The 23750-nt window shown below is 43.7% G+C and overlaps 1 protein-coding gene across 1 annotated transcript in view; it reads right to left on the reverse strand.

Moving 5' to 3' along the window:
• The window catches only part of ZBTB40 (zinc finger and BTB domain containing 40), a 919023-nt gene that overhangs the window by 103148 nt on the left and 792125 nt on the right, over positions 1-23750 (reverse strand). Inside the window, exon 17 of the mRNA XM_044060434.1 lies at positions 141-303. Within this exon, the coding sequence (XP_043916369.1) occupies positions 141-303 (163 nt within the window). The remainder of the gene's footprint in view (positions 1-140; positions 304-23750) is intronic.

The following is a 23750-nucleotide window of genomic DNA, read 5'->3' on the forward strand; positions in this document are numbered from 1 at the left end:
CCCCGGCTAATTATTTACTGCAGTTTGGTATTTCACCATGAACAATTGCATAGTACAGACATATAGTTCCAAGTTTTCTGCTTCACTGTTAACCATTGTAGAGTAAGAATAAACATAAAGATCCTCTGAGCTACTCTTACCTGCGTGTTCAGTCTTCATATGTTTATTGAGGGATGTGATGGTGCTGAAGCCCTTTTCACAAGAAAGGCACTGCAATGATGAGAACTTAGGGGAACGGTGATTCTGAGCTGCAAAAATATCAGGGTGGTGTGTTCGGTTGTGGTACCATAAACCTGACAATTGCTAAAAAATAGAAACATTTTCTACATTATTATTTTTACAAAACACATTCAACTGCACATTATAGACAAGTACATACATGTAAAAATGAAAACAACCTGAATATTCAGGATAAATGCTTCAACAAATAAATAACCAAAAAATTAATGTCTATGTATTACAACAATGCTACAAAGAAAACTGTGTTCTAACAAAAATTGCAAGAACTGCAACAAGCCAAATCGATCATATGATGGTAAGGGAAAAGGATTAGATATGGATGTAGAGAATATGACTAAAGTAAAAGTGGAAAAAGTGCCACTGGACAGAAGACACAACTAAGCAAGTAAAAAGGAAAGTGAAATTCATTTTTTCTACTACCAAGTTGGCTGTATTTTGTAAAGTCAGACACTTACATTCAAATACAATGCAAATATATGAACTAATAATTAAAAAACAATACTTTTTATAATTAGTCAACTGTACTACACCCCTTTCAACATAACCCAGGCCACAAGGACAAGAGCAAATCCTATCTATCTATCTATCTATCTATCTATCTATCTATCTATCTATCTATCTATCTATCTTAACAATTAACACCAATCAAGACTGTTATTGTATATGAGCTACATTCTAAATATTATCATCACCATTCACCTACAAGCAGTTATCCCTATTTTACCCACATCAACAACTTTACTATCACTCTACCTGTATCATTAGTTGCAGAAACTCAGCCCCATTTATGCCAACAGAAATCACACACTGCATACACAGAGTACTGAACACAGAATTAGAGCAAATCATCATAACTAAAACAACTCCCTCACCCAAAATCTGTAATTATAAACCAGACAAAAATTTCTTTCACTCTGTGTGGGTGGGTGTGGATGTGTATTAAACAAGGGCTTATATCTAATCAGAAAAACAGCAGCTCAGAAAGTAACAAGATACAACAAAATAATTTTTAAAAAATAAACTACAGCACATTAACCTAAAGTTTACCATAATATAAAAAAAGCCACAAAGCTACCAATAACTTTAAACTATCCAACTACATGCTGCAAGTGTAAGCCTAATGAAACAGTAGTTATAAAGAAGACATGTATGTGTATGTGCAAAATTGAGAAGTTATGTACTTACCATAACGTTCCATGTTAGTTGTCTTCTTCTCGCCTTTTTCTTGCTGGATGGGTTCGGAGCCGAACCTCGGCTCCGACTCGGCCTATTACTAAAGCTCAAGAGCTATTTTTACTGGCTCGAGGCTATCCTATGTCCCACAATGCTAGGCATGATATACCCTGATCTCGTTTGATAGCTAACACTATGGACATACATGTCCCCACCATGACTGAGAATATATATATATATATATATATATATATATATATATATATATATATATATATATATATACACACACATATATATATATATATATATATATATATATATATATATATATATATATATATATATACACACACATATATATATATATATATATATATATATATATATATATATATATATATATATATATATATATATATATATATATATATATATATATATATATATATATATATATATATATATATATATATATATATATATATATATATATATATATATATATATATATATATATATATATATATATATATATATATATATATATATATATATATATATATATATATATATATATATATATATATATATATATATATATATATATATATATATATATATATATATATATATATATATATATATATATATATATATATATATATATATATATATATATATATATATATATATATATATATATATATATATATATATATATATATATATATATATATATATATATATATATATATATATCTAGGTATACAAAACTCTTATAAGAGCTACCAAGAAAAAGAAATAGGTAGCTAAAGAGATAACTCTCATGACAACACATCTCAGAAGATACTCTCGGTCTTGCCAGGCTAGGGGGATGGAGGGTGGGAAGCAAGAAAGAAGGCGAGAAGAAGACTGCTAACAGGGAACGTTATGGTAAGTACATAACTTCTCAATGTTAAGTTGTCAATCTCACCTTCATTCTTGCTGGATGAGACAGCGTCCCTAGCACCTTAGACCTGGGTGGCTCAATGGAACAAACTCTTGAGTACAGTGGAACCAAAATCAGCCCTACTTCTAGAGGTCATGTCCAGCTTGTAATGAGAAATGAAGGTATGAGGAGAGGCCCATGTGGCTGCTGCACAAATGGAGTCCATTGGCAATCTTGCCTGAAAGGCTACTGAAGAAGCTAATGCTCTGGTTGAATGAGCTCCGGGCTTAATAGGGAGCTCTTTATGCCTCAATTGGTAAATCAACATGATGACAGGTCAACCACCTGGACAAGGTTACTTTGGAAACTGGCAGGCCTTGTTTCCCTTCCATGTAAGACAGGAAGAGCTGTTCTGATTTCCTCGTCTGCTTGGTTCTATCCAGGTAGAAGCATAATTGACAATGAACGTCTAGACAATGTAACTTCCGTTCAGACCTATTGGTATAAAGTGGGAAGAAAACAGGAAGATCGATGGTCTGATTCAGATTTTTTTCAGAGAGTACTTTGGGTAAAAAGGACAGATTAGTCCTAAGTGACACTCTAGCTTTGTGAAAAACAAGGTAAGGAGAGCGAACACAAAGGGCTTGAAGTTCTGATACCCTTCTCGCTGAAGCGATGGCTACTAAAAACAGAGTTTTCCAAGAGAGTAACTTTAGTGAACAGGAAGCCGCAGGTTCAAAGGGAGGGAGAATTAAAGACGACAGCACCAAATTTAGGTCCCATGGTGGGGGAGGATCTTTTACTGGGGCCCTAAGTAAGAGGGTTCCTTTTAGAAAGGCTTTACAAAGTTTGCGTGACATAATGCTGGTCTCTGACAAACCAACATGAAAATTTGCAATGACTGCCAACTGAACTCTGATGGTGGCTGAAGAAGATCCCATTTGAAAAAATTCAGCCAAAAACTCTAAGACTGTATGGACAGGGGCTGTAAAGGGGTCAACTTGTTTCTCCCCTGCCCAAACAGAGAAACGGTTCCATTTGCTAGCATAAGTCTTTCTGGTAGTAGACTTGTGCGAAGCAAGGATGATGTCACGAACTGAATGAGAGATTGAGGGAAGCCTGGCTAGGGTTGGAAGTGGAGCAACCAAGCTGTGAGGTTGAGAGATTGGAGAGATTGATGCAGCCCGCCTGACTGATGTGTCAGAAGATCTGGCGCTGGGTCCAGATGCCAGGGTTGATCTAGTAGATGACGTTGCAGGAACGGGAACCAAATTTGTCGTGGCCAGTAAGGGGCAACAAGGATCATTCTGGATCTCAAAACATTTGCTTTTTGGATTAGCTGAGTAATTAAGGGAAAGGGGGGAAAGGCATACAGAAGACCCCAGGGCCAATCGTGGTCTACAGCATCTCTGGGGGGAAGACCAGGGAGAGGGAAGAGGGTGAAGAAGCCTGGGCACTTGCTGTTTTGAGGGGTTGCAAAAAGATCGCAGCAAGGCTGACCCCACCTCCTGAAGATTTTTTCCGCTACTAGCTGGTTGAGAGACCACTCGTGGGGCATGAGAATGGCTCTGCTCAGTCTGTCCGCTATGACGTTGGACTTCCCGGGGATATGCATTGCTACCAGAAACCGTTGAGAAGAGATTGCCCACTGCCACAGTCTGAGCGCTTCTTGACATAGGGGGTAGGACCTGGTTCCGCTCTGCTTGTTGATGTACTGCACTACAGACATATTGTCTGTCTGAATTGCAATAGTCCTGGTGGGTAGAGAGTCCTGAAGGGCCTGCAACGCTAAAAGCACCGCTCTCATTTCCAAGACATTTATGTGCAGGTGGCTTTCGAAAGGCTTCCATGTGCCCTGGACTGTCCTGCCCTGAAAATGCCCCCCCCACCCGATCAGGGAGGCATCCATTGTCACAGTAGCCACAGGAGTAGGAAGGACAAAGGGTCTGCCCTGAAGAACCTGAGGGGAGACCCTCCACCACGAAAGGTGTCTTTTGCATGACTGAGTGATTAGAATGCTGTGTGACATTGGGAGCTGTTGAAAGGACCACTGGGAAAGCAGCATCCATTGCAGGATCCGCATGTGAAAGCGAGCTAGGGGGAGTAATGTGATAGCTGCTGCCATGAGACCTAGGGTTTTTAGTACGAATCTGGCCTGGACTCTGCTCTCTTGTAGTAGGATTTGAACATGACCTTGAATGTCTGAAATCCTTTGTACAGGCAGTTTTGCTGACAGTTCCACAGTGTTTAAAACAGCGCCTATGAAGGTAATAGACTGACAAGGCGACAAGGCAGACTTTTCGGAGTTTATAGAGATACCTAGCTCGTTGCAAATTTGGAGGGTATAATCTCTGTAATGAAGTAGCTGACGCTTGGTGGTGGCAGTAAGGAGCCAATCATCTAAGTATGGAAACACCTGGAATCCTTTTCGTCTCAGGTGAGCTGCAACCACTGCCATGCATTTGGTAAACACCCTGGGGGCTGTGGTGAGGCCAAAGGGCAGGGCTCTGAAATGGTAGTGACTGGCTCCCAGCCGGAAGTGGAGAAACCTCCTGAAGCGCCTGTTCATTTTGATATGATAGTACGCATCCTGAAGGTCTATAGAGCACATCCAATTGTCCTGACCCAGGAAGGGTAGAATGGACTGAAGCGTGACTATCCGGAATTTCGTTCTTTGAACAGACTTGTTCAGTCTGCTGAGATCCAAAATAGGTCTCCAGTCCCCTGTCTTTTTTGGTACCAAAAAGAACTTGGAGTAGACTCCGGATCCTTGCTGCCCTGCTGGGACTGGCTGGATGGCTCTTTTTTGTAGCAGCTTTGAAATTTCTAGTGCTGCTTGATCACTCAGACCGAGTGGAACATCTGGAAGGGGCCCTTTTGGCAGTTGTGGGGTATGAATAAAGGGAATTTTGTAACCTTCGGATTTGATCGACCGTACCCAAATGTCTTGCGTGAGGGAATGCCAGGCTTCTGGGTACAGTGATAGTCTTCCCCCGACTGCCTCTGAAGGTGAACAGTCGGGCAGCTCCTCAGGGGTGTTGGAAGGGTTTGTCAGAGAAGGATTCGCTGCTACCCTGATTCTGCGGACCCCCCCTGCCCCTTGGGTGGTGTCTATTATTGTTCCCTCCTCTGCCTCTGGAGGGAAGCTCACCACGTGCGTCAGGCAGTACTCCCTGAGGTTTGCGGAACCACATTTTCCCACCTTTATGACCCTTAGGGTATGGTCTAGAAGTGGTAGAAAAACGGACTCCTATGGCAGAGAGAGTCTTGCCTTCCTGCTCGCACCTGGTCAATGTATCCTTCATTTGAGGTCCAAACAAGGCAGAACCATCAAAGGGGGTGTTAGTGAAGGTCGCCTTGAAGGGGCAAAGCCGCATCCAGGCGTGTCTCCTTAGAGTGATGCCCGTGCCTGCAGCCCTACTCGCTCCATCGGCTGCATAGGAAATGAGCTGCATGGAGGAGTTTACAATAGAGTCTAGGGTCCCCAGCTGGGAGGTGATCTTTTCCTGAGACCCCGCAGCTGATGGGTCCTGCAAGGTATCACCCAGTTCCTTGAGAAGGTCTCTCTGGAGACGGGTGAAATGGCACAAATAATTCAGCGAACGCATAGCAAAGGTCGCTGAGGAAAACATCCGCTTGCCATACCTGTTCACAGTCCTAGATTCCTTATTAGGAGGATGGACAGGTACTGAAGGGTCAGCCAACTCCTTTTTAGTGGCCGCCGCCACCACCATGGCATCAACAGGGATGCCCTTAGTTAGAAACTGCTTGTCAGAAGGGGCTGTAATAAATTTTGTAGGCCTCCGGGGAGTTGGTTCCATAGTATCTGGAGCCATCCACACCTTTCGAGCCACCACATCCATGAGCGGGTCGAAAGGCAGAGACACCCAGGAGGTGGAAGGGCGAGAACCGAACACATCTAGGTACACTGACTCGTCCTCAGAAGGGTTAAGGGCAGACCAGTTTCCCCTCTGCTTAAGAATCTCCAGGATGTCAGAAAATGAGACATCCTCAGAGGGAGACCTTGGGGACCCTTCTGAGTCATCCAAGTCAGTGTCCGATGTGACTGACTCAGGTGAGTCTATATGCTTCCTCTTGCATTTTCTCTTTTGAGGGGGCTCCCCTAAAGGATCAGGGGAGGCCTCAGAAGAGGAGGATACGCCCAATGGGGCTACCTGTAGCGTCGGTTCTCCACGCTCCAGATCGAGAGAGCGGGTAGAGACTGAAGCAGGCACCATAGAGGGAGGTGCCGAAGGAGCCGACCGTGGAGCAGGCACAATGGCCAGCACACTCCTCATGACCTCAAAGGAGCCCCTATCAGGCAGGGACGGGGGTCCCTGCTCCGAAGAGACAAGGACTCCTCCCGACACCGAGAGGGATGGCTCTGGGGCCGATGTCGTGGCCGAACTCACCTGCGCCGAAGCTCCGAGAGGGAGAACGGGGTCGGACAAGGGTCCAATGCCACTCGCCCCCTTGGAGCCAATGAGAGAGTCCCGGCGCCCGGATCCCTCCAAGGATGGAACCAAGGAAGAGATCTGAGCCGACAAGGGAGCCGAAAGGGGTGGCATCGGCTCCGATGTTCCGACCGTCGCGACCCCTACGATCTCCGGCTCTGAACTCACAGGAATAGTCAGAGGAGGAACCAAAGAGGGAGAAGTTAAAGCCACTGCCTGATGAGGTGGGCTATGCAACATTTGGGCCAGTGCCTGCGACTTAAGTAGTCTGCTAACCATCCTCTCGAGGTCATGGTCCGACAGCCTGGAAGACTGAGAGAAATGGGACCTCTGACTCCGCTCCGATAACAAGGGAGACTTCGGAGCCAACTGGACCGATTCCAGGGAAGGAGACCTGGAACGCTTCTTGCTCGAAGACGGCTCCGAGAGCAGAGTCGGAGCCGACTGAGGCCTAGAATCATCGGTTCTGGCCAGAACCGATGCAGTGGTAGTAGTAGCACCGCTCGGCGACGGCTCCGAACATGGAGCTGATGGTTTGGCGGGCTTAGAAGGTTTACCCGACGAAGGCTTAGCCGGGGAACCTTCAGGCTTTAACAAGCCTCTCAAAATAAGTTTATTCCTGCATTCCTGCAGGACTCTTGGACTGAACGCGTGGCAGACAGAACAAGAGTCCTGCAGGTGCAGAGGGCCCATGCAATATACACAAGAAGTGTGACCATCTATCAGAGACATCTTCTGACAGCACAAGTCACATTTCTTGAAGCCCGAGACCTTAATGTCTTTAAACATCCTGAAAAAGGGATGACTGTCTAGTCACCATCAGGCAAACACACACACACACACACACACACACACACACACACACACACACACACACACACACACACAAAAAAGTTGTAACAGACTAGGAAAAAATATAACAAAACCCCACACTTTTTAATACAACCTAACAAGGCATAAACACACACAAATAAGAATGGAAGGGGATTGGCCAAGGGCCTATTAGGTGAGGGAAAAAAACAGTATCAAAAACTACCTAAGAGGGAATCCTAAACAGGGATCTAAGGGTAGTAACTAAAAAAAACACTATCGCTAATATTTTAACCCCAAAAAGCTGACTAAAAACCAAGAAAAATATTAATACAACCTGAGCCGGCAAAAAGACACAACCTTGTAGCTGAAGCGGCAAATGGGATCTGGGTATATCACGCCTAGCATTATGGGACATAGGATAGCCTTGAGCCGGTAAAAATAGCTCTCGAGCTTTAGTAATAGGCCGAGTCGGAGCCGAGGTTCGGCTCCGAACCCATCCAGCAAGAATGAAGGCGAGATTGACAACTTAACATTACACTTTCCTAAAGACAGTAAAACGCAGCTACACAAAATGAAACATATACTGCACTTAGAAAAAATGAAGACCCTACTGCACACTTAAATGTAACTTGGACCTTATAGTTTTAAGGCAGAAACTTCAACGGTTGAGCTATTGTGTCAGAATACAGGCAAAACAGAAACACAGAATGTATCAGAAATCACATATAAAGAAATACTACATATGCATGCATAAGAAACTACTAACCATGATGAAGGCAAGTATACATGAATACAACAAAGTTCTGTTGCAGATTTATACACTCTGATTACTGCCCCTGAATTTTACCCTCTGTTTCATGTTATCTAACCACTCCACTCAGCACACATTTTGCTACCCAGAATCGATTCCAGTATTAAATGACCTAAGAGCTTGTGTTGGCTGGTGGCACCCAGTATTGGCTGGGGGCCAAAGGTTCAGTATAAAATGAAAAAATAAAATAAAAAATAATAATAAAAAATAAAAATAAAATTAAAAAAATTCAGTAAACTTCATGGGATCTTTCCATAAATGCAGCAAGCATTAGGACCTCACAGAACTTCCTCACCTTCTGAGTTCCGTAAGCCCCAAAAACCTCATCATTAGCTGTCTTAACAACATTAAACCTACTTGGGAGATTTAGAAGCTGGATACAGAGCAACAGGGGCAATACAGTTAGAGCATGGATCTGTTCTTCTGCGTGCATAGCTGCTCATTCTTTTAGAGAAGACAGAGGTGTGTGTGTGTGTGTGTGTGTGTGTGTGTGTGTGTGTGTGTGTGTGTGTGTGTGTGTGTGTGCGTGTGTGTGTGTGTGTGTGTATAATGTCCCAGTTAGGGACACTATCTAGTTAAGTGACTCTGCTCAGAGTCAAACACAGAAAGTACAGTTGTGTACACTTACCATAAATGTAGATGTTCGAGTGTATTCACTGTTGCAGTCATCGCATTTGGGTTATCTGCCTGCAGGTAGCCCTCAGTCGGCCCAAATATCAGAGTCTTGGGATTTCTGCATCAGATGCTGTTGCCTCTTCCATGACGTCAGGTCATCAGGGGTATAAAACATGCAGCCAACGCTATTACATCAGTTTTTCTTGTCCCAGATGTCAGGAACCCCCAAAATAGAAGCTATTACATGGTGTGGAACACCTCCAGTAAAAGGTAAATACACCTGCCATAAAATATGGCCATAAAGAGGATAGGTTGAAAGGATAGAGAAAGCCAGGGGGTTGGAGGGAGGGAAACCAGGACTGCAACGGTGAATACACTTGAACATCTACATTTATGGTAAGTGTACAAACCTGTACTATGTTCTTCATGTTTCACTGTGCAGTCATCACACTTGGGTTGATTCCCAAAGCTGAGGAAGGGTGGAGGCAGTCAAGAAGTGTTAGGGCTGGCTAGAAGACCTTGTAAGACTGCTGTAGCAAATCCAGCTCTGGATTTAGAAAAAAATAGGTAAGTGGTAATGCTTGGTGAAGGTGTGTACAGAACTCCAGGTTGCTGCTTCCAGGATGTCCTTGGTAGGGACTCCCCTGAGAAATGCTGTAGAGGTGAAATCGCTCTAGTTGAATGAGCTCTGATCCCCAGAGGGGTAGGTTTTCCATGGTGCTTGTAGCAGAAATGGAAGCAGTGTGCTATCCATTTGGAAATAGTTTGCTTTGAAATGGCCTTGCCCTCTGCCCCTGTAGCAAAGCTGACTAGCAGATGGTCAGATTGTCTGAAAGGCTTAGTCCTGTCAAGGTAAAACCTGAGCTGTCTGTGCATGTCCAAGAAGTGCAGGATCCTTTCCCCTTTATTCTGAGGATTAGGGAAAAAATTGGCAAATGGATGGATTGGTTTAAAGCCACACTGGATACCACCTTGGGCATAAAGGAAGGGTTAGTCCTGAGGGAAACCCTGTCAGCATGGAAAATAATGAAGGGCTCCACCATCATTAGTGCCTGTAACTTGGACGCTCGTCCTGCTGAAGTAATAGCTAGAAGTAAGGCTGTTTTCCAAGAGAAGACTTTTAACTCTGCTGAAGCAGCAGGTTCAAAAGGAAGTGTGAACTTCTCCATTACAAAGTTAAGGTGCCAGGCCAGGGTGGGAGCTCTCCTAGGGGGCCTTAAATTGTTAGCTCCTATCAGGAACTGTTTGATGAGAGGGTGAGAAAAGAAAGGTGGCTCAGTATTATAATGAGCTGAGATGGCAGAAGCATGAATCTTAATGGATGAGAAGGATAGGCCTCTGTGGAGCAGCTCTGCTAGGTAATAAAGGATTTGAGGTAAGGTGGGCACAGCTGTGTCCTTTTCTTGAGACTGACTCCAAGAACAATATCTTTTCCACTTTTCAGCATAGGATTTCCTAGTACTAGGCCTTCTGGCCTCAAGGATGATGTCCAGCACCTGTTTGCTGAGGGATGCTGGTGGTGTACTCAGGGGATAAGCCAGGCTGCAAGATTTAGGGTTTGCAGCTGTGGATGCAAAATCTGTCCCTCCTGCTGAGACAGCAGGAAAGGTGTCTGATGTAGGTGCCAGGGTGGCACTGCTGTCAGACTGCATAGGATTGGGTACCAGTGTCAGTCTGGTGCAATAATTTTGCCCTTGGCCTATCCTGTTTGATCTTGAGTAGTATTTTTGAGAGGAGAGGCAGAGGAGGAAAGGCATACATTGAGAGGTTTTCCCATGTAAAGGATAGGGAGTCCACCTTCCAGGCTCTGCTGTGAGGGTTCCTAGTGCAAAATTTGCTGAATTGGTGGTTTTGGGGGGAGGCAAAAAGGTCCACCTCCGGTGTTCCCCACCTCTGGGTTAGAAGTTTGAATGAGTTGGATTCCAGTTTCCACTCGTGAGGGTCCAGTAGATTTCTGCTTAAGTCGTCTGCCAGTGAATTTTGCTTACCTGGCAGGAACTGAGCTTGTAGGTGCACTTGTTTGTTCAAGGCTGTGTTCCACACAGCCATGGCTAACCTGCAGAGTGGGTAAGAATGAGTTTCACATTGCTTGTTTATGTATCACATAACCGTTGTGTTGTCTGTCTTTATCAAGAGCTGGCCTGGAAGGATAAGGTATTTGAAGGCTGTCAGAGCATTCTGTACAGCTAGCATCTCTTTTTGATTGATATGCAGGGGAATTTGTTCTGGGCTCCATTTGCCTTGAAGGCATTTGCCTGCCATGTGAGCTCCCCATGCATAGTCTGATGCATCTTTTCTCAGGGTTTGGGAGGCGAGGGGGCTGAGTGAAAGGAAGTCCCTTGTTGTGGTTGCATGTTTCTGCCACCAAAGGAACTCTGCCCTTAGACAAGGTATACTGTTTCCAGGTCCTGAGAATGTTGACACCAGAGACTTTTTAAGTACCATTGAAGCTTCCTCATATGCAGCCTTGCATATGGAATTAGCAGAATGCATGAGGCCATGAACCCTAGGGCTTGCAGTATTTTCCTTGCAGATAGCTGGGTTTTGGTGGCCATTAGTTTGAAATAGTTTGTCAAATGGACCTGCTTTTCTGGAATGAGGAATGCCATCTGGTAAGTTGTGTTCAAGCTTGCTCCAAGGAATACAATTTGTTGGCTGGGCACCAGTTGTGATTTCTTTTCATTGATGATGCATCCCAGTGAAGTTAGAAGTCTTTTTACAAATAGCAGGTGCAATTCCTGACTGTCCGCCTGAATCAGGCAATTGTCCAAGTATGGGTAGATTTTAATATTTCTCTGCCTGCAGTATGCAATGGTTGGAACCAGGCACTTTGTGAATACTCTGGGCACAGTAGATAAGCCAAAGGGAAGTGCAGTGAACTGATAGCGCAAAGAGCCTGCCCTGAAATGTAGATATTTCCTGCAAGACTCCTTTATGGGGATGTACAGATAAGCTTCTTTTAATTCTAGGGAGACTAACCAGGCATACTTGGCTAGCATAGGAAGAAGCTGTTGCAGTGTAAGCATTTTGAATTTTAGGAACACCAGGAAGGTGTTGAGAATTGATAGATCCAGGATAGGGCGCCAAGAGTCCTCTTTTCTGGGCACCAGGTACAGTCTGGAGTAGAAACCATGTCTCCTTTGTTCTACTGGAACATGTTGAAAAGCCCTGATATGAAGAAGGGAAAGTACTTGCTTTTGAGCCTCTGCCCACTGGTTTGGAGGAAGGTCTGGCAACCCGCTTGGGGTTGGCAGTGAGTGGAAGTAGAATCTGTATCCCTGGTATACAATGTTTAGAACCCATCAATCCTGAGTAATGGACATCCAGTTTTTTGTATGAAGGGCGAGTTTTCCTCCTAGGGGCGGAAGTACTTGGACATGGCTGGAAAGGATAATTGGAAAGTCATTGTGAACTTTTTCTATAAGGGGGTGGCTTACCACTCCCAGGTTTTGAGGTGGAAACACTCCATTGTTTAGATCTCTGCATAGCCTGAGACTGTAGTCTTGGTGGTCTGTTTCCCCTGGGATTGGACTGTGAAGGCCTGAGAGGGACTGGAAAGGACCAGTTTTTTGAAGGCCAATGCCTAGTGAATCTGGGTGGCTGTACCTGTAAGAAATCTTTGACGGTTTGCATAGATTTAGCTTTTGCTTCCATCTTGTTAAGAACTTCTTCTGCTTTTGTGCCAAACAACCGCTCCTGATTTAATGGAGCATCTAGTAATTTTGCTTTGACATGGTCTGGCAAGACTTGTTCCTTTAGCCAAGCATGCCTTCTCAGTACAGATCCAGTGACAGCAGCCCTGCAAGATGCTTCTAAAGCATCAAACCCACACTGCAAAGTATGTTTACTAACTTGGTTTGCAGAATACAGTAACTCTTGTAAATCTTTATTTTCTGCACAATCTGGAAGTAACACCATTTTTTGTTTAAATAGTTCTATAATATGTTGCTGATACTTCAACATGTGAAACTGGCAATTCAAAGCCCGGATGGCAAGAGTTGCAGAGGTATGTACCTTCTTACCCCATATGTCTAAAGCTCTAGAATCCCTGTCTGAAGGGGTAGGGTTTTTAGCTGTAGTAGCCTTAATGCCTTTAGGTCCTTGGGAAATGGTCTCTGGATCCGCAGTAGGATTCTTAAAGAGAAATTTGTGAGAGTCAGGTACTCTGTAGTATCTGTCAGGTTTTCTAGGAGCTGGTGGTAAAGTACCAGGAGTAAAACTGGACTCCATGAAGACTTCATCTACAATATCCAGGACAGGGGGAATAGCTAGAGGCCTGTGCTGAGGCAAATCTAAAAATTCCCTGAGTCTCTTTTTGGACTGAGGGTAGTCCTGGCATTCCCAGCGAAACTGTTCTCTTAAGGTATGCAAGGTTTCACCAAAAGAAAAATCCTCTGAGGGGGAGGCAGAGAGAATGGATTCCTCTGCATCTGAGTACTCATAGGTAGATAAGGGTATGTCCTGGTAATCAGAAGGGTCAGAGTCTTCAGACTCCTGGTCTGTTGAATCATAAGGAAATTCAATTCTTTGTCTTTTAGCATGGGAAGGCTGGCTTCCCCTAATTAGAATAATAAGGTCTTCAGCCATTCTAAGCATTTGTTTTTGTGGCATGGGAGTTTAAGCATGCGCTTTGGATGTCGGTTTTCTAGGTGTAGTGCGAACTCTGGGCCTGAGAAACTCGGTAGTTTTAGTAGTAAATGAAATAGTCGGTTTGATATGAAAATTGGTAAGTCAGAATACACCCTTAGAAGCCGATGCCTGCACAGTGGCTCCGGACCCATCCAAGGTAAAGACGCAGTTGAAGAAGCATCTAGCGGCATGCTGGACTCCGAATGGGTCTCAGCAGAGGCCTGTAGAAGCGGGCATCATGGGCTGCAAAGGCGCCTCACTGAGTACTGGCGGACTGGCGACTAACTTAACGGAAGCGTCGGCAGTTTTTGACCTATGCGGTCTGTCTCTGTCTTTGTCTTTGCGCTTTTTCAGAAGATCGGTAGTTGGATGGCTTACCAAAGCCATTTCGGAATACGAAGAATGAGAGTGAAAGTAGTTAGCTACAAAAATAACCCAACTACGAATGGTTTGGGCATTAAACATGGTACAAAACCGACAGCTAGGGACGTCGTGGTCTGGACCTAAACAGGTGACTCAGTAGGAATGAAAATCTCTGTGAGGCATTTGCGTTCCACAGGCAAGACAATTATTAATTTTTTTCTGACATCGGTTAGAGCAAGAAAAAAGAATCCTCAACGGGGTATTTAGCGTTAGTAGACTTCAGGTCTAAAACTTGGGAAAACAAAAATTTCAGGTAGTGGCCAACTGGCACTTGCGAACTGCTTCTGCTTCGGGCTCCTTCTTGGCAAGAAAGACTGGGGTGATGGCATTTGATGCATGTTTTATACCCCTGATGACCTGACGTCATGGAGGAGGTGACAGCATCCGATGCAGAAATCCTAAGACTCTGGCATTTGGGACGATTGAGGGCTACCTGCAGGCAGATAACCCAAGTGTGATGACTGCAACAGTGAAACACGAAGAACATCCTTAGAAACTTAGGGAAAGCAAGTACATTAAACTTCCACAACTGCCAGTTCTCCTTTTTTTTTTGTTAATCACTGAGGAATACAGTCTGTCAATATCAGTCAGAGAGCTTCAAAGCTATGATGTTCAGTGTCACTGTTGCAACAGGTAGCAAACTAATTTTTGTGCAGAAGGTTGTGGGTTCTCTTCCCACAGCAGGTAAATTTATTTCTGACACTACTGTGTAGCAAAAGGGGGGGGGGTGCTGCACTCCTGACTATGTCCTCCTTTGGATGAGATGCCTAGTAACTATGAACCTATAGTTGGTTTGCCAGCCGTTTCCTATTGCAATACTACCAGCATACCATTTTTAATGTAACATAATTAATGTATTCAACAAGGGCAACAGGCACTGAATTTGTACATGAAACGATGAAACACTGAAATGCAAAGTTGTTTGCCAGCAGCATCATATTCATATGTTACAGTTCTCTTTAATGTGGATTTATTCAGACGACTTTTACAACTGCAAAGATTGTGCGTATTGACTGATACTGGTGGGTTGTAGTGACAGACGTTTGAGGGCCTTTTATGGTTGGAATGTTCTGAAATGGGTAGCTTTTTCATTATTGGTTCATACATTTTGTCTCATTGCTTACTGGAAAATGTTCAAAACTACAAATTTAAATCATACTCTAACACGTGGTGCTGTATTATAAAAGGAAAGTACAGTTGTGTAAGTTGAGCTTATCATAACAGTACATGTTTAAATAATCACTGCTGCAGTAGCCTTAGTTATATAGTTTATAGCCTACTAAAGATATAACAGCCGGACAGCTTCCAAAGCTTCAGGGCACTCTCCACATGCTCAAACTATCAAGCAACTCAAGCTGAGCTGACTAAAAGACAAGTTTGGGAACGAGATTTCCTGTCAGAAACAGAGAGAGGCTGAGCCCTGAAAGGACAAGGTTGGGAATAACAGAAAAATAAATATCCACACCCTGGCATAACAAGCACACCAAAAAACAAGGAGGATTGATGAAGGGAGCGCATACTGCAGCAGTGATCTACTGTTATGGTATGTTCAACTTAACACAACTGTACTATGGTCTTCATATTGATCGCTGCTGCAGTAGTCTTAGCTATATAGGCAGATTACCATAGCTAACTATAGTTGGGAGGTGGAAGGAGAAGGGTCCAGGACCCCTGGAGAATGGTCCTAGCAATGCATGAGCTAGACCTAGAGAAGGAATCAAGCATATAGTGCTTTTTAAAATTAAGTACAGATGAACAGAAGCAGCTTCTAGAATCCAACCTTCTCCAAAAAAAGCCACAGATGAAGCCAAAGCCCTGGTAGAGTGGGTCTTGACCCTGCCCAGAGTAGATTTGTCATGGTGAGTATAACAAAGTAGTACTCTTATACACCTATATGGAAATGGTCTGTTTTGACACAGGTTGTCCCATCTTCTTACAGTCACATGAAATGAACAATTAATCCAGAGATCTGAAATATTTAGTTTTGTACCCGAGTTGTCTGTGGACATCCATGGTATGGAGTATCCTTTCTTCCTCATTTTTAAGTTTAAGAAAGAAAAAGGGGAGATGGATAGTTTGGATTATTGTAAATTCAGATACCACTTTAGGCATAAAAGAAAGTACAGTTGTGTATACTTACCATAAATGTAGATGTTCGAGTGTATTCACTGTTGCAGTCATCACATTTGGGTTATCTGCTTGCAGGTAGCTCTCAGTCGGCCTGATTATCAAAGTCTTGGGTCCTGCGTCAGTTGCTGTCTCATCTTCCATGACATCAGGTAGTCAGGGGTATAAAGCATGCATCTGATGCCATTACATCAGTTTTTCTTGCCCCAGATGTCAGGTGCCCCCATAATGGGAAGCAATTATATACAAGGTTACACCTCCAACAAAAAAGCAAATACACCAAAAAGCTGTAAGCATAGTAAATAAGAATAGAGGAATAGTCAATAGAAGTCAGGGGGCTAGAGGGAGGGTAGCCAGGACTGCAACAGTGAATACACTCAAACATCTACATTTATGGTAAGTGTACACAACTGTGCTATGTTCTTCGTGTTTCACTGTTGCAGTCATTACATTTGGGTAGATTCCCAAAGCTAAGGTTGAGAGGAGGCAATTAGATAGCACTAGTACCAGCTAAAAGGCCCTGCAATACTGCAGTGGCAAAGCCAGCTCTGGATTTAGAAAAAACTGGCAAGTAGTAATGCTTGGTGAAGGTATGTACAGAACTCCAGGTAGCAGTTTCTAGGGTGTCCCTGGTAGGGACACCTCTGAGAAAGGCTGTAGAGGTAGATGCAGCCCTGGTTGAATGTGGTCTAATCCTCTGTGGGGTAGGTTTTCCATGGTGCTTATAACAGAAATGAATGCAGTGGCCTATCCACTTAGAAATGGTTTGCTTTGAAATGGCCTTCCCCTCTGCCCCTGCAGCAAGTGTCACCAGCAGCTGTTCAGACTTCCTGAGAGACTTAGTCCTGTCCAAAATCTAAGTTGTCTGTGCATGTCCAAGGAGTGCAGTATTCGTTCCTCTTTGTTCTGTGGATTAGGAAGGAAGGTTGGTAAATGAATGGACTGATTAAGGGCCACACTGGATACCACCTTGGGCATAAATGAGGGATTGGTCCTAAGGGACACCCTGTCCGCATGAAAGATGATGAAAGGCTCTACTGCCATGAGGGCCTTTAATTCAGACACCCTTCTTGCTGAAGTGATGGCTAGAAGGAAGGCTGTTTTCCAAGAAAGGAATTTCAACTCTGCATTTGCAGCTGGCTCAAAGGGAGGAAGAGTGAACTTTTCCAATATAAAGTTAAGGTCCCAGGCTGGAGTAGGGGCTCTCCTGGGTGGTCTTAAGTTTTTGGCCCCTCTGAGGAATTGCTTCAGCAGTGGATTAGAGAAGAGGGCTGGTTCTGTGTTGTAATGCGCTGAAATGGCTGAGGCATGAATTTTGATGGAAGAAAAGGAAAGGCCGTTGTGTAGCATCTCAGTTATTTATTGAAGAATATGGGGTAAATTGGGTACTGCTGTGCCCATCCCCTGAGTTTGGCTCCAGGAACAGAATCTTTTCCATTTTTCAGCATAGGATTTTCTGGTACTAGGCCTCCTTGCCTCCAGAATGACATCCATCACTTGCTTACTGAGGGATGGTAATGGAGAGGTCAGGTAATTAAGCCTGGCTGCAAGGTTAAGGGTTTGAAGCTGTGGGTGCAGAATCTGGCCCTCCTGCTGGGACAGCAGGGTAGGGGTCTGAGGCAGGTGCCATGGTGCCAGCAGTGATACAGTGTGCAAGAGGGGGTACCAGTGTTGGCGTGGCCAGTCTGGTGCAATCAGTATTGTCCTTGGTTTGTCCTGTTTGATCTTTAGTAGCACTTTGGAGAGGAGAGGCAGAGGAGGAAAGGCATAAACTGATAGGTTTTTCCTAGTGAAGGACAGGGCATCCACTTTCCAAGCTTGTTTGGAGGAGTCCTTCTGCAGAATTTGTCCAACTGGTAGTTCTGAGGGGAAGCAAACAGGTCTATCTCTGCGCTCCCCCATTTGTTTCTCAACGTGTTGAATATCTTTGGTTCCAGTTGCCACTCGTGTGGGTCCATGAGATTTCTGCTTAGTGTATTTAGTTTTCCTGGCAGGAATTGAGCCTCTAGATGCACTTGGTAGCTCAAGGCTGTGTCCCACAGAGCCATGGCTAGTCTGCAGAGAGGATATGAGTGGATTCCCCCCTGCTTGTTTATGTACCACATAACAGTGGTGTTGTCTGTCTTTACCAATAATTGTCCTGGAAGAATGTGGTCCTTGAAGGCTGTAAGAGCATTCTGTACAGCTAACATTTCTTTTTGAGTGACATGCAGGTGCATCTGACTTGGTTTCTATTTGCCCTGAATGCACTGCCCTGCTAAGTGAGCCCCCCCATACATAGTCTGATGCGTCTGTTGTTAGGATTTGGGCAGCAGGGGGTAGAGTAAATGGTAGTCCCTTGTTTTGGTGGCAGACCTCTGCCTACCAAAGGAACTCTATTTTTAGACAAGGTATGATAGGAATCATTGATTCTAGATCCAGAGAATGTTGATACCATTGTAGTTTCCTCATATGCAGTATTGCATATGGAATTAGTAGAATGCAAGTGGCCATGAACCCCATTGCTAGCAGTATTTTACTTGCAGATAGCTGGGTCTTTGTGGCCAGTAGATTGAAGTAGGCTGTCAAATGAACTTGTTTCTCTGGCGTGAGGTAGGCCATCTGGGAAGATGTATTCAAGCTTGCTCCCAGGAATACAATTTGTTGGCAGGATACAAGATTTGATTTATTTTTGTTTATGGTGTACCCCAGAGAAGTTAGCAATTTCTTTACAAATGCCAGATGATTCAATAGTATGTCCTGGCTTTCTGCCTGAATTAGACAATCGTCCAGGTATGGGCATATTTGAATATTTCTTTGTCTGCAAAATGCGATGACTGGAGATAGGCACTTTGTGAATACCCTGGGCACAGTAGATAAGCCAAAGGGCAGTGCAGAGAACTGATAGTGCATGTAGCCTGCTCTGAAGCGTAGGTATCTTCTGCAAGATTCCCTTATTGGGATGTGCAGGTAGGCTTCCTTTAAATCCAGTGTTGCCAACCAGGTATTTTTGCCTAGCATGGGAAGCAGCTGATGAAGAGTTAGCATCTTGAATTTTGGGATTACCAAAAAAGTGTTTAGGATAGACAGGTCCAGGATAGGACGAGAGGAATTGTCTTTCCTGGGTACCAGGAAAAGTCTTGAGTAAAAACCTTGCCCCCATTCTTCTTCTGGGACAGGTTGAATAGCCCTGATGCTTAAAAAAGAGAGAACCTGCTTTTGAGCCTCTGCCCGCTGATTTGGGGGTAGGTCTATCCAACCGTTTGGGGGTGGTAAGGAGTGGAAGTGGAATCTGTATCCTTGGGAAACTATATTTAGAACCCATTTGTCATGGGTAATGAGTTCCCAGTTTTTTTGCATGCAGGGTGATCTTTCCCCCTAAAGGAACAGTCAGTTGAGCAGGGCTTGGAAGGTTTAAAGTTAAGTCATTGAGACAGTTTACCATAGGGGGAGTCTTACTACTCCCTGCTTTTGAAGTGGGAGCCCCCCACTGCTTAGTCCTGTGAGAACCCTGGGACTGAAGCCTGGGTGTTCTGCTGGTTCTGGGTTTGGATTGAGAAGGCCTGGAAAAGGCAGGAAAGGACCAATTCTTAGAGGGCCAATGCCTACTAAATCTGGGAGGCTGCACTTGCAGGAAATATTTAACAGTTTGCATAGATTTAGCTTTTTCCTCCATCTTTTTAAGTACTTCTTCTGTTTGTTGCCAGACAAGCAGTCTTGGTTTAAGGGAGCATCCAGTAATTTAGCTTTAACATGATCTGGCAAAGATTGCTCCTTAAGCCAAGCATGCCTTCTAAGTACAGACCCACTGACAGCAGCCCTGCAAGATGCCTCTAATGAATCAAAACCATATTGCAAAGTATGTTTTCCCACTTGTTCAGCAGAATGTATTAAATCCTCTAATTATTTATTTTCAGCACAGTTAGGAATCAATGTCATTTTCTGTTTAAGCAATCCAATAATGTGCTGTTGATACTTCAACATATGAAACTGGCAGTTTAACGCCCTAATGGCTATAGTTACAGAAGTTTATACCTTCTTACCCCATCTATCCAGCACCCTGGAATCTCTATCGGAGGGGGTAGGATTTTTGGCAATAGTGGCCTTAATGTCCTTGGGTCCCTGTGAAATAGTGTCAGGATCCACAGTAGGATTTTTAAAGAGGAACTTGTGAGAGTCAGGTACCCTGTAATACCTATCAGGTTTTCTGGAAGCAGGAGGTAAAGAGTCAGGGGCCAGGCTAGATTCCGAGAAGGCATATCTACAATGTCCAGTACAGGAGGGACAGCTAAAGGCCTGTGTTGAGGCATGAGTAAGAATTCCCTAAGCCTCTTTTTGGAGTCAGAGAAATCCTGGTTTTCCCAGCGGAAATGCTCCCTAAGAGTATGCAAGGTTTCACCAAAAGAGAAATCCTCTGGAGGAGAAGCAGAAGGAATGGAGTCCTCTGCATCAGGATCCACATAGGTAGATAAGGGCAAATCCTGGACATCAGAAAAAACAGAAATTTCAGAATCCTGATCAGAAGAATCAGAATGAAAATCAATTCTAGGAATCTTAGAGGGAGAAGGGTGGCTTCCCCTGATTAGAGTAATAATGTCTTCAGCCATGCTTATCATTTGTTTTTTAGGCATAGGGGCCTGACCATGCAGTCTGGACGTCGTTTTTCTGGGCATGGATCGAGTTTTAAGCCTTGAAGAAGAAGATGGCGTTGGTTTAATATGCAAGTCAGTAGGCCTGATTACACCCTCAGAAGCCGGTGCCTGCACAGAGGCTCCGGACCCATCCAAGGTAGAGACATCCGCAGGTTCCACAGTCGAAGAAGCATCTCACGGCATACCAGACTCCCAATGGGTTTCAGTAGAGGCCTGCAAATCTGAAGTAGCAGGTATCAGGGGCTGCAAAAGCGCCTCACTGAGTACAGGCGAACTGGCAACTAGCTTAAGAGAAGTGTCATTGGCAGCTTTGGACCTATGCGGTCTGTCTCTGTCTTTATCTTTGCGTTTTTTCAGAATATTGGTAGTCGGGTGGCTTATCGATGCCGGATAATTGAACCGAGTACCAAAATATTTAGATGCGAAAATGAACCAACGAAGAATAGTACGAGGTTTGAATAAGGCACAAAACTGACAGCGAGGTACATCGTGGCCTGGGCGTAGGCAAGGAATGCAGTACGAATTAACATCTTTATGAGGTATTTGCTTTTCACAAGAAATACAATTGTTAACTTTTACTGACATCAGTTTAGAGCAAGAAAAAGGTTCCCCAATGGGGTACTTAGCTTAGTTAAAGATTTCGGATCTGAAACTCGAAAACGAAAATTTCAGGAGTCCGCCGACCGGCACTTGCTAACTGCTTCTGCTTCGGGCACTGCACGGCAAGAAAGACTGATGGAATGGCGTCGGCTGCATGCTTTATACTCCTAACTACCTGATGTCATGGAAGATGAGACAGCAACCGACACAGGACCCAAGACTTTGATAATCAGGCTGACTGAGGGCTACCTGCAAGCAGATAACCTAAATGTGATGAATGCAACAGTGAAACACAAAGAACATCGATTAGTTTTCAAAGAAACCATGTCCTTGTGGAAAATGAGGTAGGGTTGACTTACCATAAGTATTTGCAATTCAGATACCCTTCTTACATAGGTGAGAGCAATCAGTAGAACTGTTTTCCATGTTAAGAATCTCAAGTCAACCATATTAGCTGGTTCAGATGGAACAAGTGTTAGTTTCTCTAACACAAAATTAAGATCCCAAAAAGGGGTCACAGGTTTACATGGAGGCCTCTTAGGCAAAACCCCGTTCAAGAACATTTTGACATGAAACTGTCTTGAAAGAGGAGGATCCATGGGGATCAGCATACTGAAATGGCTGATAAATGAACCTTGATAGAGGAATAAGAAAGGCCATAGGATAGTAACTCACACAAATAGTGTAAAACCAGAGAACAACTAGTTCTGAATGGGTACTAGTTATGTTGTTGTTACCATCTAGAAAACCCTTCCCATTTGCTAATATATGATTTTTAAGACCCTGTCATCCAGGCAGTCATCTGAAGATGGTTGATGTTGGGGTATATCAAACACCCCTTTCTTGTGTAAGTAGATTCATTCTATGAGGAAGATTGTGGCAATTGCTCTTGGCCATTTCCAAAAAAAGAGAGAACCACACTTGTCTGGGCCAGAAGGGAGTCACCACAATGATCTTGAGGGATTCCTTCTGAATCTTCAAAAGTACCCGGTCCCTGGGTATTAGTGGAAAGGGTGGAAAAGCATACCAGATATCCCTGTCCAACGGAAAAGAAAAGGCATCTGTCCTTCCATGCATTCTTTCATGAATTCCTGGAGCAGAATTTTGTCAGTTGATTGTTGAGAGAGGATATAAAGAGGTCTACTTGAGGAACTCCCCACAGATAGATTAAATCTTGGAAGATGCCAGATCCAGTTTCCATTCTTGAGGGTCTGCTCTGGTCCTGCTCAGCTTGTCTGCCACACAGTTTTGCTCTGAATGAATGTAGAATGCTTGTAGAGTGAGATTGTGCTGTGAAACTATATCCCATGGTAACATGGCTAGTTTGCAAAGGGGGTGTGATCTGGTACCCCTTGCCTGTTGATGTACCACCTCACTATGGGATTATCTGTAACCACTTGAAGAGGTTCTGGGGACCAAAGATGTTTCAGACAATCAAGTACCTTGATAAGGACAAGCATGTTCTTGGTAATTGCACGCTTGCATCTGCCCTTGGTGTCCCACACCCCCTGCACTTTTATCTCTCCTGAAACTGCGTCCCAAGCAAAGTCCAAAGCATCTGTGATGACTGACTGCTTTGAAGCAGGTAGGGAAAAGGGAAGACCTTGATTTGAGGATATCTGTTGTCTTCACCAAGTGATTTCTCTTCTAACAAACCTCAGTACTGAAATCTGAAAAAATAAAGGGTGTTGATGCTAGAACCAAAGAGATTTCAGATACCACTGTATCTTTCTCATGTGGAGTCTAGCCAGGGATCTTATGAGAATCACAGATGCCATGAGACTCAAAATCCTGAGGTACTCCCTTGCAGTGACCAGAGTCTGAGTGGAAAACCCTAGAAACAGATCTAAATAAAGATCTTTTTTTTTTTTGTGGAAAATCCTAGAAATAGATCTAAATAAAGATCTTTTTTTTCCTGTGGAAAAAAAGTTCTTTGAACTGAGGTGCCTATTTGACATCCCAGGAACACAATGCTGTGTGAGGGACTCAAAAAAGACTTTTGAATGTTCTCTTAGAATTCCCAGCTTGTGCAAGAGATCTCTCATCCAACAGACAGATTCCTGACATTTTGAAAAAAGACCCTGCATAGATAAACAAGTCATCTAAATACAGAAAAATGTGGATACCCTGTACCCTGCAATGAACTACAACTGAAGTTAGACCTTTTGTGAACATTCTTGGGGAGTGTACAGTCCAAAGGATAAGACAGAGAACTGATAATGTGATCCAGACACAAAAAAATTAAGAAACACCTGAAGTCTGGATGAATAGGAATGTGATGATAAATCTAGTGTTACCAGGAA

This window comes from Protopterus annectens, chromosome 2.part0 (assembly GCF_019279795.1).
Source record: "Protopterus annectens isolate FY-2018-M chromosome 2.part0, PAN1.0, whole genome shotgun sequence".
NCBI classification, from domain to species: domain Eukaryota; kingdom Metazoa; phylum Chordata; order Ceratodontiformes; family Protopteridae; genus Protopterus; species Protopterus annectens.